The sequence below is a fragment of the Rhinopithecus bieti genome, unplaced genomic scaffold (assembly GCF_001698545.2).
Source record: "Rhinopithecus bieti isolate Rb0 unplaced genomic scaffold, ASM169854v2 scaffold_4758, whole genome shotgun sequence".
Taxonomy (NCBI): Eukaryota; Metazoa; Chordata; class Mammalia; order Primates; family Cercopithecidae; genus Rhinopithecus; species Rhinopithecus bieti.
The window spans coordinates 955757-973206 of NW_016804504.1; the positions used below are offsets into that span (position 1 = coordinate 955757).

The 17450-nt window shown below is 39.7% G+C and overlaps 1 protein-coding gene across 1 annotated transcript in view; it reads right to left on the minus strand.

The window, feature by feature from the left end:
- Positions 1 to 283: 283 nt before the first annotated feature.
- LHCGR (luteinizing hormone/choriogonadotropin receptor) overlaps positions 284 to 17450 on the minus strand; it is a gene marked incomplete at its 5' end in the record, with an annotated part of 48656 nt that continues 31489 nt past the window's right edge. Inside the window, 3 exons of the mRNA XM_017868832.1 lie at positions 284 to 2352; positions 8074 to 8154; positions 12771 to 12956. Of these exons, the coding sequence (XP_017724321.1) occupies positions 1200 to 2352; positions 8074 to 8154; positions 12771 to 12956 (1420 nt within the window). The remainder of the gene's footprint in view (positions 2353 to 8073; positions 8155 to 12770; positions 12957 to 17450) is intronic.

Genomic DNA, 17450 nt, shown 5'->3' on the forward strand with positions numbered 1-17450 from the left:
ATTTGTTTTGAGAACGTTGACAAATTGTAGGTTTTGCTCTCCTATAAAATGTGAATAATATCTACATCACAGAGTTTTATGAAGATTAAATGGGTTAAATTATATAACATTTATCAAGATGTTTGGTATAGAATTAGCTTTCAATGAGAGTTACTTTAAAAAAGTCAAAGGAGCATACAAAAAACACTGTAGTTAAAACCATGGTTTTGTTGTCCTATAAGACTTCTAGCAAATACTGAATATATTTTCCTATACTCTCCAAAGGATAGAAAAGATGAAACAATTATTTTTAAATATTTAAACATTTTATTTCATTCAAATAAAAATATAAGCTCTAGAAAAAATTGTTTTCATTATATGTTTCATAACTTCAGAGTAATTCTAATTCAGCACATTTGTAGTGTACCATTGCCAAGATCTTGAGGTAGGAAGCAGGAAAACAAAATGGACTGAGACAGGGTTCCTACTCACGAGGAGTTTACAGTCTACAGCTTAATGTTTCATTAAGCAGATAGGCTGAAATGTGCTTTTAGATGTTTACCTTAAATTATAAATAAGTAGAATCCAGATAGGGGATAGATAAAAGTCTCTATAATAGAACAAATAGAACTTTACGTGGTGGTGAAAATATTCTGTGTCTGTGCTGTCCAGTATGGTAACCACTAGTCACATGTAGCTATTGAGAACTTGAAACGTGGCTAGTGCAACTGAGAAACTTCACTTTTCATTTTATTTAATTTTAATTTAGCCACATGTGGCCAGTGGCTACCAGATTGGACAGTGCATCTCTAGAGTGTGTTTTTCAAACTACCTGAGGAAAAAGGCCAGTTAAATTTCTAATCTGTTATGAACTAATATTTTATGGAATGCCATACAAATTACAAAATGAAAAAAAGATATGCAAAATACCTCCTCAGGTTTTTAATAGATTCATCAGACAAAATTACTGTGGCAAAATTTCTATAAAGATTTCTAAACGCTCTCAACTTGTGTATTGATGCCCTATAGCAATGACAAATAGTTTTTAGTATGGCAGTGGTCATAGACTACACTTTCTGCTAGGTAGAGGTCTCTTGCCCAATGTACCTAAAAATAAATAATTTCCTAAATCCAACCCTTTATGTTAAAATTACTGGTACAGGTAATTTTTTTTTTACAGGCTTAAAAACAATTCGATAATGCAGTTGCTGATGTAACAGTTAACACTCTGTGTAGCACGTCTTGTCTAGGAGAGCTGTACCTTGACAGTGCAATGTGGACAGCTTCAAGGTGGACTGAGAAGGCTTATTTAATCCAGTGAAGCCATTTTTGCAGTTGGAGGTATAAGCTGAAAAATCCTTCCTTCGATAAAGTTCAGCCCGATGTTTACAGCATCCAAATTTGCTCAGCAACAGAAAGAAATCTCTTTGGAATGTCTTAGTGAATATTGCATACAGAAATGGATTGGCACAAGAATTGATGGGATAAAAAAGAACCAGTAAAACTTTAGAGTTGGTTACTGTGATAAGAGGCACTTTGAAGGCAGCTGAGATGGCAAAAAAAGAGATAGGTGCCATGCAGGTGAAATCCGTGAAGATGAGGATTGCCATTTTCTTAGCAATCTTTGTATCTTTGTTGGTAGCCATTAATTCTGGGTTTTGAACTGCAAAATAAATTTTAATGTAGCAAGCACAAATTATGATGAAGGCCACCACATTGAGAATCAGGATGGTTAATATATAGACTTGTGAGAGAGTGGTTTCCACATCCATGGGGAAACATATACTGACCTTCATGTAATTGCTGACACCCACAAGGGGCAACATAGCAATTAGAGAAGAAAAGAGCCATCCTCCAAGCATAATCAGAATGGCATGTCTTAATCGCAGCTTTTGGTCCAGGTGAATAGCATAAGTGATGGTGTGCCATCTTTCTAGAGTGATGACGGTGAGGGTGTAGACAGAAAGTTCACTTGCGAATACAGTGAAAAAGCCAGCAGTGCTGCACCCACTCCCTGTCTGCCAGTCTATGGCATGGTTATAGTACTGGCCCTTGGTTTGGGAATCAACTGAGGCTATGAGCAGCAGATAGAGTCCCATGCAAAAGTCTGCAAAGGAGAGATTGCACATGAGAAAACGAGGCACTGTAAGTTTGTAACGACTTGTCAGGAGAACAAAAAGAACAGTCATGTTTCCCATGATGGCTAGAATATTAATCAGCCAAATCAGGACCCTAAGGAAGTCATAGCCCATAATATCTTCACAGGGATTAAAAGCATCTGGTTCAGGAGCACATCGGGGTGTCTTGGGTAAGCAGAAACCATATTCATAGTCCCAGCCACTCAGTTCACTCTCAGCAAGCATGGCAGAATAACTGTAAGAAGAATTATTGGCTTGATGTAAGAGATTTTCTCTGAGTATTAAAAAAATTCAAGAATTATGTTTCTTTAAAGCCAAAGAAACAAAAGGAAACAAATCCATAATCGCCTCAGCCTTACGTTTGTTAAATTATTTGAGAACTCTGATTTGATGTAGGAGTTCCTTAAGAAGGGAATGAAAAGCCATTAGACTATATATACATGTATCTACACACATATATGTATATATACATATATACATACATATATACACACATGTGTATACATATACGCATATATACACATGTACATATATATGCATATATACATATGTATGTATATACATGCATATATACATATGTATATATAAATATGTTGTTTTATATATGTATATATTATATATGTGTGTGTATATATACATATATATATAAAACATTGATGCAAAAACTTAATGAAACTGTTTAAAAAGGATGATTTTCTTTCGAAAACAAGTTTAGAAAGACAATGTATGCTTGGTAAATCTAAAATAATCCTTTCTTGTCATTTTCTTAGCTATTTATCTCTCATTTAGTTGCCAACCAAACTGCTACCAAGCTGTTTGTATGTAGTAGAACACAAATGGAAGGCTCATGTTATTGAAAGTCATTTGCTACTGGTGGACTTGTTTGCATTTAAGTCCCTGGCTAATCAAATAGTCCAATCGAGAAATAGAAACCAAGGATAGATTATTAGAAATTTAGGGCCGGGCGCGGTGGCTCAAGCCTGTAATCCCAGCACTTTGGGAGGCCGAGACGGGCGGATCACGAGGTCAGGAGATCGAGACCATCCTGGCTAACATGCTGAAACCCCGTCTCTACTAAAAATACAAAAAAAAACTAGCCGGGTGAGGTGGCAGGCGCCTGTAGTCCCAGCTACTCGGGAGGCTGAGGCAGGAGAATGGCAGGAACCCGGGAGGCGGAGCTTGCAGTGAGCTGAGATCCGGCCACTGCACTCCAGCCCGGGCGACAGAGCGAGACTCCGTCTAAAAAAAAAAAAAAAGAAAAGAAATTTAGGAGCAGAGGAAGAATATAGTTGTGAACAAGAGGAAGAAGAGATGGTGAAAACATTGCTATTGCTCTTTAGGGCTGAGTCCAAAGACAGAGGGAGGCTTAAGAGGATATTGTCCTAGTGAACAAGAACGCCTTCCTATTGCCACTCCCCTTTCTCAACCCACTGATCACCTTCCTAGTTGGGGTTTTTTCTGCTTTCTCTTTTTTTTTTTTTTTTCTTTTTGAGACGGAGTCTGGGTCTGTCACCAGGCTGGAGTGCAGTGGCACAATCTCGGCTCACTGCAACCTCTGCCTCCCAGGTTCAAACGATTCCCCTGCCGCAGCCTCCCGAGTAGCTGGGACTACACGCACACACCACCACCCCCAGCTAATTTTTTGCATTTTTAGTAGAAATGGGGTTTCACCATGTTGGCCAGGATGGCCTCCATCTCCTGACCTTGTGATCCACCCGCCTCGGCATTACAGGCATGAGCCACTGGCCCGGCCCGGGTTTTTGTCCTTTCTTATGGAGCAATTAGTTTTCTTCCTGATATCCTTTCTTCTATCTTAGCCCTCTCCCTAGTCCATTTGTATGTACCTTCTAGAACGGCCTTTCCCAAAAGCAAAGTTACTAATTTCACTCACTGAACTCAAACCTGCCCCAGGCTCTCATTGGCTATGAGATAAAAATCCAAACTCATTGTGATGACTTCCAAGGCCCTCGTTGGTCTGGGTTCTGCCTATCTCTCCAACCTCATCTCTAAGAAGCAGTAGTGCTGCAGAATTCAGAGAATGGGCTCTGGAGCGAGACTTCCAGGACCCAGTTCTAGCACGGCTCTTACAGGCTGTGTAATCCCGGGAGAGTTAATTAATATCTGTGTGCCTCAAGTTCTTTATTTGCCAAGTAGGGATAATAATCATACCTTCTATGTTACAGTTGTGCTAAGAATTGAATGCATTCATACATGTAGAATGTTTAGAATAATTCTTGAAGCAATCAATATTAGGGATTCTTAAAATTAGCTCTTGCAGCTCCCTTGGGCAACCTTCTCTTTGGTCACATAAAATGACTTGTAGCTCTCTGAATAAGTTCTACTGTTTCGCTCCTCTGTCTTTGTACATACTTCTGCCTAGAATTTTCTTCCTTTCCTCATCTCTCTGGTGAATTCCTCCTCATCTGTAAAGATAAGCTCTTCTATGAAGGCTTTCTTGATTATACTCCCCAAGTATTATTTATCCTCCTGCCAGAGCTGAACTTAGTACAATTGCAATTATCAAAACATATTGCAATTAAGTGATGATGCATGTCTATCTTCTTTAATTGTCTATTCACTTCTTGAAAACAGAGGACTAGGTTTTACTCATTTCTGAAATCCCAGTGCCTAGCACAGTTTTGGCTCAGAGTGTTCATTCAGTAAATGTTTGTAGAGTGAATAATTCTAAACCAGGATGATTCTAGCTCTGAAAGGAATTAAGAGAATACAGAGACAGTGAGCACACAGCATGATGCCTGTAGGCTCAACAAACATTTTTGTTTTTACCCATCTTCTGCTAATACAATCTTAGGAACTGGAGAAATGGGCATATTTTTTTTCTGTCAAGGCCATTACATATATGTATTTATAATACATTTTTGTACAATACATGAGGAACCTTATGGTTCTAACACACTAAAAGGATCTTTTTCTCTACTTTCGAAAGCTAACTTCTCATGTTTTGTATTTTAAGTGCATACCTAGTTCAGTGAGTGGAGGAAATAATAAATTGGAAGAATACAATACTGAAGGGAAAGAACACAGATTTTAAAAAAGAAAAAGATCTGTGACCTGAGACTCTGAAAATATGTTAGAGTATTGTGAAGCCCAATTTGGAACTAGAGAAGGGCTGCTGCTATGTACAGAAGACCGCATAGGAACCTCCCGTGTTTTATTATTAAATATTGTTGTAACCAGCATATTTGTTTGTCCTCTTCTCATAGACATAAATATAATTACCATGTTTTTAATCTTTAAAGGGAGAAGATGGTTATAAAGAACTATTAAAGAAAATAGATCATTAATTTCTTAGCATTAGAAAGGTTTTAAGGCCAGGCACGGTGGCTCATACCTGTAATCCCAGCACTTTGGGAGGCTGAGGCAGGCAGATCACCTGAAGTCAGGAGTTTGGACCAGTCTGGCCAACATGGCAAAACCCTGTCTCTACCAAAAATACAAAAATTAGCTGGGCATGGTGGCATGCACCTGTAATCCCATCTGCTTGGGAGATTGAGGCAGGAGAATAGCTTGAACGCAGGAGGCGGAGGTTGCAGTGAGCTGAGATTGTGCCACTGCACTCGAGCCTGGGTGACAGACTGAAATTCTGTCTCCAAAAAAAAAAAAACATTTTTAAAGACCATCTCATTGAATCCTTTCATTTTATTGGTAAGGAAACCAAGATTAAAGGAGGTAAGTGACTTGTCCAAGGTCTCTCGGGGATAGTGACAGTAGCAGCATGAGGTCTTCATAACCACAGCTCAGAGACCTTTCCCCTAACTTCACTCTCATTGTTTTTCATAGTGTGGTCCTTGAATCAGCTCCATCGGAATCACCAGGGTGTTTGTTAAAATGCAGACTCCTGGCTTTCCAAACCCTGAACAAAAAATCTCTAGAGGCAGAGCCCAGGAATTTGCATTTTAAGTAAGCTCTCTAGATGATTCATACAAAATAATAGTCTTTGTTAAATTAGGTGAAAACTTTCCAACTGTTCCTGATTTCCTTTACTCCTTTCCCCTTATCAAAACTACTTCCGTTCTTAGAAGCACTATTGTAAAACTTCTAAAAATTCTGCCATGATTTCTGATTAAATTTATATCAGTAAGAAGTCAAACATGTTTTCTCACTTCCTCTTGCTGTCTGGTCCTTTGTCCTTTCTTTTTTTTGCCCTACTGGGCATATGTCTAGCAATTTTTCTCCCTGGTGATGCCCACCTGCCGTTACTTACATTTGTGTCCTGGGGTGGCTTCTGAGGGCAGCATGATGCTTATTGACAAAGCCCAGCACGGAGCTGTCTTTAGTATTGGAGGCTATGCAGGGAGTATGAATGGACTCACATGGGCTTAGTAATATTGAATCAGAGGAAGGAGAGCTGAAGTACCGCTGCTCCAGTCACAAGAAAGAAAGGAGAAAAGATGGGAATTTTAGGAGGACAATAAGGCCAGCCATAGAGGTAAGGATGCATTATCTTGGGGAGAACAGGTAAGGCTTAGTGGCTGGCTGTAGAATTTCTAAACTCTAGGCCCTGAGGAATGGCTATCTGGTGGAAGGGAGGAGGTAGGAGATTTAGCATAAAATGCTTTCACAAGGAGAATGCTGTTTGTACTTAGATTTTATGTTAATTTCGGTTAGTTTTGAAGATGCTAGAGATTAGGGACTTGTCTTAAAGCAGTGATAGCGTAGCAAACTTAAGGTTATTTATGCTCATTTGGGAAGGTTTACGGTGAGGACTGGTGAGGATTATATGGAGGATGGTTTAAAGTCTTCCTTCCCCTCAAACCACTCCTTGGTGCTATTATTAACTATACCCATAAATGTTTTCTTGTTGATAAGAATAAAGTCATGTGGTTGCAAAAGAGTTACATAGAAGGTTACTGATAGAATACTGAGTAAGATGGTGGGAAGGGAGAAGAAAAGGCCACTGGAGGATATGGGTGCCAGACCTACTGCGAGAAAAGGAAAAGAAGGAGACAGTAATACTTATTTACCCTTGGTGTTGTCACATTGCTAAGCAACTTCCTTCATTCTCATGGTTCTGAAAGCCAAATGGTATTTCTGCTGTTCCTTACAGATGAGGAGAAAGGTCTCAAAAAGGATACATTTTGCCAGTGATACTCAGTGTTATAGGAAGGTTACTTCCAAGGATTCATATCCTTGGAATGGAACCCCAAAGTCCAGGGTCATTCTACCACGTCACCCTGAAGCATCTGTCTAACTTGGAGACTGATAGGAAAAGGAAAGAGGAGAAAATTTCAGAAAGAGTTTGGCGAAGTATCTCAGAGGGACCTCTAGTTTTGTGGTCTGGAGGACTCATGGGGGCATCATAAAATCTAAATCTTAGTAAAGGAGCCATAGGGACACTGGGATTATCTTCTGAGGCATGCTGTTTCACAGCTGAAGATAAGTGAGATGCCAAGGCAGCCAGCATTTATAGCAGAAAAGTGTTAAAAGTTAGTCAGTAAAACAGCAGTGTAGCTTCCATCCAGTGTATGTTAGCGATACCATGAAGACTAATTTTAAGCCCAGGAGCATAGTTGTTGAGGTAGCCTAAGTCTCCTTTAAGGGAAGTGGCTACTTTTAAGCTACATTTGCAATGAGTTAATCTTTGTGGAATGTTGACCATGTGACTAGGGGAAATTCTTACAAATGAAGCTATCAGTTATATCAGCCTTTGGTGACATCAAAATACCTGCAAAGTTTTAATTTTTGAGGAGGCTTTAATATAATTTTGGAATAAATATTAAGGAACATTTCAAAATAGTTTTTTAAACAGTTGAAAGAGATGCTTGATCAACTTGATGTCAATTGCAAAGAAAAAATTCCCATTTTAAAACTATTTAAAGATGCTTTGCAACAGCTCCCGAACCAAGATCGTATCAAAAGAAAAAATTGATGCTGATAATAAGGTACACACAGAACAAGATATGACTTCTGAGTTTCCTTGCATGCAAATACTTACAATGTTTTATTATCCAGTTTCCTTACTGTGCTTTCACATTGTTTGGAAAAGTTTTCAGAAATGGAAAGTGAAAAATTCTGTCTGAAAGAGAAGAGGTTAAAAAAAGCATTTGAGCTTTTGGTCTTCAAGCTAAACCTGATTGTGCATCTATTTATGCTTTGTTCATGCAAATTCTTTACCTATTACACCAGCATCTTGTTCTGCACCATTGTCCTAACTGAAATGCTTCCTGAGGAGAGACTAAAGGCTTCTGAATTGTCATTAGAGTGCTTCCAGCTTAGATAAAATGCTTCTGAATACTAAGCATTTTGTGTGGGCACTAGAGATGAAAAAACTTAAATTTGTCATATTGAATCAAGAATTTTTCAATGATTACTAAAAGCTACTTTTATGGCATATTAAGGTTTGCTCCTTACCACTCTCCTTTCCACATTGGCCTTAACAAATAATCATTCTGTGTTCATGGTTTTGAATTGTAACTGGGCACTTTTTTTTTTAAGGATTTGAAGATGCCGGACCTGACATCATGATGTGAATTTCAGGTTATTTTTTCTTATGTGCAGAAACATATGTGGGTGCTCCCTACTCCTCCATCTTTCCCTCTAAGAAGTTTAGCCTATGGAAATTGGAGAAATACCAATAAAATAAAATGAGGCCTGTTCTTACCTGAGGGAGCACTTACCTAGGGATGAAATTTAAGGGAGATACAAATGAGTAAAGAAATAGGATATAAGCATTCCCTTTTCTTCCACAGCCTTGCCAGCATCTGTTGTTTTTCTCATTGTGGTTTTGATTTGCATTTCTCTGATGATTAGTGATGATGAACATTTTTTCTTTAGAAGACATACAAGCAGCCAACAAACATATGAAAAAATGCTGTTCTATTCATGCCCTTTGCCCACTTTTTAATGGGGTTATTTATTTTTGTGCTTGTTGATTTGTTTAAGTTTGTTATAGATTCTGAATATTAGACCTTTGTCAAATGCATAGTTTGTGAGTATTGTTTCCCATCCTGTAGGTTGTCTGTTTACTCTGTTGATAGTTTCTTTTGCTGTGCAGAAGCTCTGTAGTTTAATTAGGTCCCACTTGTCAATTTTTGTTTTCATTGCAATTGCTTTTGAGGACTTAGCTAAAAATTCCTTACCAAGGCTGATGTCAAGAAGGGTATTTCCTAGGTTTTCTTCTAGGATTTTTACAGTTTGAGAAAAGGGAACGCTCATACACTGTTGATGGGAGTGTAAATTAGTTCGTCCACTGTGGAAATCAGTTTGGAGGTTTCTAACAGAACTTAAAACAGAGCTACTATTCAACTCAGGAATTTCATTACTCAGTGTATACCCAATGAAATAGATCATTATACCAAAAAGACACATGCACTTGTATGTCATTGCTCTGCTATTCACAATAACAAAGGCATGGAATCAACCTGGGTGCCTGGATTGTATAAAGAAAATGTGGTACAGGCCGGGCACGGTGGCTCACACCTGTAATCCCAGCACTTTGGGAGGCTGAGGCGGGCGGATCGCGAGGTCAGGAGATCGAGACCATCCTGACGAACACCGTGAAACCCCGTCTCTACTAAAAATACAAAAAAATTAGCCGGGCGTGGTGGCGGGTGCTTTGTAGTCCCAGCTTCTAGGGAGGCTGAGGCAGGAGAATGGCATGAACCCGGGAGGCGGTGGAGCTTGCAGTGAGCAGAGATCGCACCACTGCACTCCAGCCTGGGCGACAGAGCGAGACTCCGTCTCAAAAAAAAAAAAAAAAAGAAAATGTGGTACATATATACAATATAATTCTATGTAGCCATAAAAAATAATGTCTTTTGCAGCAACATGGATGGAGCTGGAAGCCATAATCTTAAGTGAATTAATTCAGGATAAGAAAACCAAATACTGCATGTTCTCACTTATAAGAGGGAGCTAAACACTGGGGACATATGAACAGAAACATGGGAACAACAAGTGCTGCAGAATACTAGAGGGGGCAGGGAAGGAGGGAGGCATGGGTTGAAAACTACCTATTGAGTATTATGCTTACTTCCTGGATGCAATATACTCATGTAACAAAGTGGTACATGTACCCCCTGTAACTAAAATAAAAGTTGAATCAAAAAATAGTGGTTGTCCACAGAGGAGGTGTACAGAAAAAAAAACAGTGGTTTCTTCATAATTACAAATGTCCTTGATTGTCTCTTATTTCTTCTCTCCTCATATTCACTGCCCTGATGGCATCCTCATGACAGTCCATCTTTGTTTTTATAGAGAATGAAATTTGCATCTTCTCTGATGGGACAATGCATTGTTTCTACACAGTTCATGCATATTCTATGCAAGAAGTATCATGCTGTTGACACATTATTACAAGGTTTATCAACTGCATTCATTAAGAATTTGGACATGATGGAAAAGGACAGGCTCAGAAGGGGCTAATTCCAAAAGGCTACTTGGTGAAGTCAGATCAAGGTTCCCTGAGGGCAGTGGGGTACAAGGCCGCAACCAGAAAAGATATATAACATTTGCCTATTTTCCTTTTCATAAGTTTCAAATAGACTTACATTGTAATAGCAGTTTGTAAAACATCAGAAAATTAAATTGTAACACACAGAAAGCAGGTAAAACCTGAATGTACAGCTCAATGATTTCTCACAGAATGATCAGCTATGTACCCATTATTCAGGTCAATAAATGAAAATAACCAAGACCCCCTACCCCTGCCAAGAAAAAAAGAAAAATGGGAAAAGAGAGCAGGCTGTGAGGGCCTCAACCTTTACTGATGAGGAAGGAGAAATGAGGCAATTCAAATTGGACATTTCTATGTATTATTATTCTCCAATACATGAGACAATTCCTTGCAGGAATATTTTGTCTCTTTCACCTACTGGAATAAAAATCCCTGAACTAAAATTTTCACATGCCAGTAATTTCAGGAAGGGATGTGATTTCTTTGCCACAAAATGTGGGTATCCAGAATCAGCTTTATCATAAACCAATATCTCTATCCTTTTCCTAACTGGACTCTCACCAGTTTTGCTCACCTCCAAACCATCCTCCTTGCTGCAAAGTGGTATTTTATAAAAGCAAATTTGAGTAATCTTGCTTCAAAGTCTTCACGGCTCCCCATCCTCTAAACAACTGGACCTGGCCCTCTGATCATCATGGCCCACATCTCCTTGGCTTCCTCTTCTGTTTCATCTTCCTCCATGTGTCCATGTTTCACTTTTTCTGAGAGAGTTCCCTCTACCGTCTCTTGACTTTGTGTCTTCACATGAGCCATTCTATCTTCTTTGCGTGCTTTTTCTCACTCTGTCTAGACAACTCCTGCCTGTTCTTCAAGACTCAGCATAAATCACTTCCGTCAGGAAGCCTTCCATAATCCCTGCTACCATTAACAAACTCTTCCTCAGTGCTCTCAGAACACTCTGTTCTGTTCTCAGATCTGTCATAACATTTGCTATGTTGGACTTAAATATTGGCTCTCTTGTGTGTTGCCCCCATACAGCTGTCTGTGACTTATCTTTGTACCTTCAGGCTTTCACACAGTGTTTGGAACATAGTGAGTGCTCAGTTAATGTTTTTGAAGCTCAGTTAATGCTGCATGACTCTGAATACAGCAAGTGTTTTATCTTCACAGCTATCCCAAAAGCCTCAGGTGGAGCTGAACCTCCTATATGCAAGGTACAAATAATGCATACTGGTTGATTATAAATAATTCATTTTGGTTGATTCCAAACAAAGACAGCAGCATCTGGTGTCACTCTCTTAGTGCCTTAACCGATGAACTGAATAGAGCCTATCTCCGTAGGCTGCAATAATAACGCTTTAGGGCAGTGTTATCCCAACTGTAAGTTGTGTGACCCATTGGTGGGTCATGAAAGCAATAGAGTGCATCAAGACTGGCATTAAAAATAAAAAAAACATAAAATAGAGTGAAATAAACAAGAAAATATCAGCATATTACATATTAAAAAGTAAGTATCACTCTGCTTTATTTCTGTTACATATGTGACATGTACTGGGTTGTAATACAAAAGTGTTTGTTACTATGCATCTCAGTCAAAAAAAAAGTCTGGCAAACAATGCTCTGAGGAAAGAATGAAATTCAGCCACCGTGTCCCCGACCCTGGATGAACGGAATCAGTACGATACCGACCACTGGATGCAAACCGTCCAGGAGCTCATTCCCTTTCTGTTCCCATACTAAGCTTATCTTTAGCTGTAATTCTGTTCTGAAATAGAAGATGTTTGTCTACTAGGAGAGAAATAGTTTTGCAAACCTTCTGTAGTGTTTTGTGTCCATTTTTAAATTAAAGATTAAAACATTAGGTACGTTTTGCCATCCTGAAGCTTCTTCCTCCGCTTAAAAAAATGATACTCTCTGATAAGGATTAGAACAAATCCTTTGAGATGCCAGTTTTGTACTCCATTCTGCAAATGCTAAAATGGCCTCTAATTCAGGATACCCAGAATTGGCTACAAAGGTCTTCTAGCTTCAGGGTGAATCAACTATTTGGCAGCAGTTTCCACAAGGAAACAGAACAGTTTGTTTTCTCCTTATCTATTTGAAAGTGACCCCATGTCTATGGAGTTGGCCGAGAAGGCAGGGAGTGAAGGGGAGTGGAGCTGTCTACTCATTGACTACTTGGAAATCTGAATTTCTGCCACAGCTTGGGTAGGCTTTACCTTTTGTTTTTTACTTACTCTTTTGTTGGCAAGTTTCTAAAAGCACAGCAGTGGCTGGGGTAAGTCAACGTGGCTTCCAGGAGATTGGCAAATTTTTCTCTCGATGGCAATTTTTTTAGAGAATGGGATGACGTGGCAATTAGCGTCTGAATGGACTCTAGGCCATAGCTCGGCAGGGCCTGCAATTTGGTGGAAGAAATATCCCTGAACAATAAAGGGGAGAAATGCTTTTTATTTATTTATTTTATACATTTTATTCAGAGAATGGAACCTCCCCCAACAATATTATCGTTATAGGCACTGAGGAATCTTCTCCATCTTGCTTTCCCCTTAATTCTCCATTTCAATTAGTCTCACTAAGATCTGAATTCAAAAAAGCGATTCTGTATTTTTTCTCATGTGCGCCTCATTATTCTTTTCAAGGTTAAGTATAACTCCTTGCACCTACCATACGTTTGTTAGCATTTCTCTGTCTCTCCCCTCTTCCAACTCCTTTTCCCCACCCTCTCTCTTCCTCTACTTCTTTCCACTTAGCAGAAGTGAAATAACCACTTGCTTTATGCGACAGCCAGCACGCGCAGTTACATCAGCTTTTGTGCTCTACCCCAGGGGAAATTATTCAGGGCTTCAGATGCCTCAGTCTTTGATTGATTAAGCCCTGCAGGAGAGGTTTTCATGAAGCATAGGCTGGTTACCTTATTAAGAGCTCCTATGTGGCATTAGCCATCATCTACCTAGGAAGCAGAATGCATGTTCTCTCATGCAAACTTGATTCATCTGTTCAAAGCAAGCAAACACAACCTTGCAAGTCAAACTGTATGGAAAGGTTAGGCTTTGTCAACAAGGTCCTGAACTCTTTGATTTTACTAGACTTGAGGCAATGTCCAAGAAAATTCTAAACACATTAAGTGTTAGGAGAAAAGAGTCAACGAGAATTAAACAATTCTGCTCATCTTCTAAGTGGCTGCTGCTGATGCCCCACAAAACTTTTCTAGCAGCACAGCTCCCCTCAGCAATCATCCCCGAGACTTGGTGTTCAGCACATGGGAGGGGACCAATAGGTGACTGATGGAAGATGAACTTGATGACATGGAATGATGATGGTGTAGGACCTCAGTGGAAAAATTAAGGCAGCAAAATTTGTCCCAGGGGCTTCAGAATTTCCTGCTTTTGTGTCCCTATTGATTTAGGTAACCAGGGTTCTCATTCTGCTTTATAGGGTTTTTTATCTCAGACATGTTCGGGATTGAGCTCTTTGAAGATCTGGTGGCTTTTTTGTTTGTCTTGTGAGTGAGTAAATTTAAAATTAGGTTCTTTGAAATGGTAAGGCCTCATTACAAGGGAGTGAACCTCTGATAGTGAGTTTTCAGTCTTAGTAACAGACTAGTTTGAGAAATACTTTTTGAGTAAGGGTGGAGTGGATGCTTTTAGATACGATTCAAATCCTAGGGGTATAATAAGAACAACCTCTTGGGATGGAAGAGACCTAGGTCTGGTGCTATTGTTTTGGACATGAGAGTGTAGGGATCTGTAGTGCCCACAGTCACTTCTGAGGAGCTAACCAAGCAGCTCTTCAAGCCAATACTGTCATGCAGGGGCCTTGGGAACACAGTGGCTTGGTTGTGTTTTGCACCTGAGCCAGAGACAGCTTTCTTTGTTTGCCTAGTGATCAAGTAGATGGCCAGCTTGCTGTAACAGCTCTGCCTACAGGATGTGCTAAACTGAAGAGTATTCAGTCAACCTACAGGATTTGGAGTCTGGTGTGCTTTGCATATGATACATATAGAAAAAGACCCCTAGGATAAGGTTGCCAGAATTTGAGAGCAGAGAAAGCAGTGGGCAGGAGCCACAAGGTAGTGGAAGTCATAAGTAAACAGAAGTTATAGAGTTGAGTGGAGATTAGAGGGAGTTAGGATTGATAGTGGCAGAAGTTAGGAAACAGAAAGATGTAGGAATTTCAGTGGTGGGAATTAGGAAGTAGAGTCAGAAGTCGATAGTGTCAGGACTTATGAAGTAGACAGAGTGAGAACTGGACAGTGGCAGGAGCTAGGAAATAGATGAAGTCAGGAGTTGACAGTGGGAGCTAAGAACTAGCACAGTCAGGGCTCCACAGTGGCAGGAATAGGAAGTAGACAGTCAAAAGTGGATAGCAGGAAGGAGTTAGGAAATAGAGAGTGAGGGGCTGACAGGAACAGGAGCTAGGAAATAGACTTTGTGTTTTACACTGGTGGAAATAGAAAGTAGACAGAGCGATGAGTTGATCTTGGCAGGATCTACATTATGAAGAATAACCAGGACAGCTCATTTCCTTCCCTTGCTCAAAACCCCAAAGCCTCCCCATCTCACTTAAAGAAAACACAAAGTCTGTCTAGTGACCACAGGCCCCACCATGATCCAGCTCTCTGCCACATCTCTGTCCTTATATTCTATGATTCCCTTCTTTGCTCACTCTGCCATATTGGCCTCCTTGCTGCTCTTCAAATACACAAGGCAAGATTCTGTCTCAGGCCTTTGCTTTTGCTGTTCCGCCTCCTGGAACACTTTTCCTGCAGATAATCACATGACTTGCTTTCTTACTTCCTTTAGGTGTTAGTTCAAACGACACTTTTTCGGGATAGTCTTCCCTCACCATCCCCTTTAAAATAGTAATCCCCTCTCCAGAACTCCTTTCCCCACAACCAAATGAGTTTTCTCTTCTACAACCGATAGCATTTGGATGACTACATATTTTATTTACTTATATGATCCTTGTCTGTCTTCCCCATTCTATGAAGGCAGAAGTGCTTATCTCTTCTTATTCTCTGCCATTTCTCTGATGCCTAATCCAGTCAGAGTATGGGTTCATAAGAGTTAGTGAATAACGGGATGAATAAACAAACAAATGAACTGGGTTACCCTGCTCACCATTTTCTAGAACTTTTTTCATTGTAAAATGACATGCCTGTTTATTGCTTTGCCTGTTTGTTGTTGTCTCCTTTATGTGACTGTCATCTGGTTAAGGGCAAGGACCAGGGCTATTTTGCTTACTACAGTCTGTTCACCACGGTGCCTGGTACACAGGATAGGTTCAATCAATGTTTGTTGGATAAATAACAGCTGCTAGAGTAGGTTAGTGGTGTCGTGGACTGCCACTTCTGTGATGGGATAACCAGTTGCCCTGTGTGAGAGCAGCACAGTAGTTGGAATGCTGTTGCATTTATCCCTGAAACCTGACTGCAACTTCAGGTCTCTGCAGGATGTTGGATGTTTCACGTTGGATGTTTCAGGCTTTGTCAGATTCAATGTTCTATTTCTCCTAACTTTCCCTTGTATCCTTTTTTTTTCTTTTTTAAAATACTTTAAGTTCTGGGGTACATGTGCACAACGTGCAGGTTTGTTACATAGGTATACATGTGCCATGTTGGTTTGCTGCACCCTCAACTAATAATTTACATTATGTATTTCTCCTAATGGTATCCCTCCCCCAGCACCTCCACCCCCCAGCAGGCCCTGGTGTGTGACGTTCTCCTCCCTGTGTCCATGTGTTCTCATTGATCAGCTCCCACTTATGAGTGAGAACATGCAGTGTTTGGTTTTGTGTCCTTGTGATAGTTTGCTGAGAATGATGGCTTCCAGCTTCATCCATGTCCCTGCAAAGGACATGAACTCATCCATTTTTATGGTTCCATAGTATTCCATGGTATATATGCGCCACATTTTCTTTATCCAGTCTATTATTGATGGGCATTTGGGTTGGTTCCAAGTCTTGGCTATTGTGAATAATGCTGCAATAAACATACATGTGCACATGTCTTTATAGTAGCATGATTTATAATCCTTTGGGTATATACCCAGTAATGGGATTGCTGGGTCAAATGGTATTTCTAGTTCTAGATCCTTGAGGAATTACCACACCATCTACCACAATGGGTAAACTAATTTACACTCCCACCAACAGAGTAAAAGCATTCCTATTTCTCCACATCCTCTCCAGCATCTTCTCTTTCCTGACTTTTTAATGATCGCCATTCTACTGGTGTGAGATGGTATCTCATTGTGGTTTTGATTTGCATTTCTCTAATGACCAGTGATGATGAGCATTTCTTCATATGTCTGTTGGCTGCATAAATGTCTTCTTTTGAGAAGTGTCTGTTCATATCCTTTGCCCATTTTTTGATGGAGTTGTTTGTTTTTTTCTTGTAAATTTGTTTAAGTTCTTTGTAGATTCTGGATATTAGCCCTTTGTTAGATGGATAGATTGCAAAAATTTTCTCCCATTCTGTAGGTTGCCTGTTCACTCTGCTGATAGTTTCTTTTGCTGTGCAGAAGCTCTTTAGTTTAACTAGATCCCGTTTGTCAATTTTGGCTTTGGTTGCCATTGCTTTTGGTGTTTTAGTCATGAAGTCTTTGCCCATGCCTATGTCCTGAATGGTATTGCCTATATTTTATTCTATGGTTTTTATGTTTTTAGGTCTTACATTTAAGTCTTTAATCCATCGTGAGTTAATGTTTGTATAAGGTGTAAGGAAGGGATCCAGTTTCAGCTTTCTACATATGGCTAGCCAGTTTTCCCAACACCATTTATTAAGTGGGGAATGCCATTTGTTTGTGTCCTCTTTTATTTCGTTGAGCAGTGGTTTGTAGTTCTCCTAGAAGAGGTCCTTCACATCCCTTGTAAGTTGGATTCCCAGGTATTTTATTCTCTTTGTAGTAGTTGTG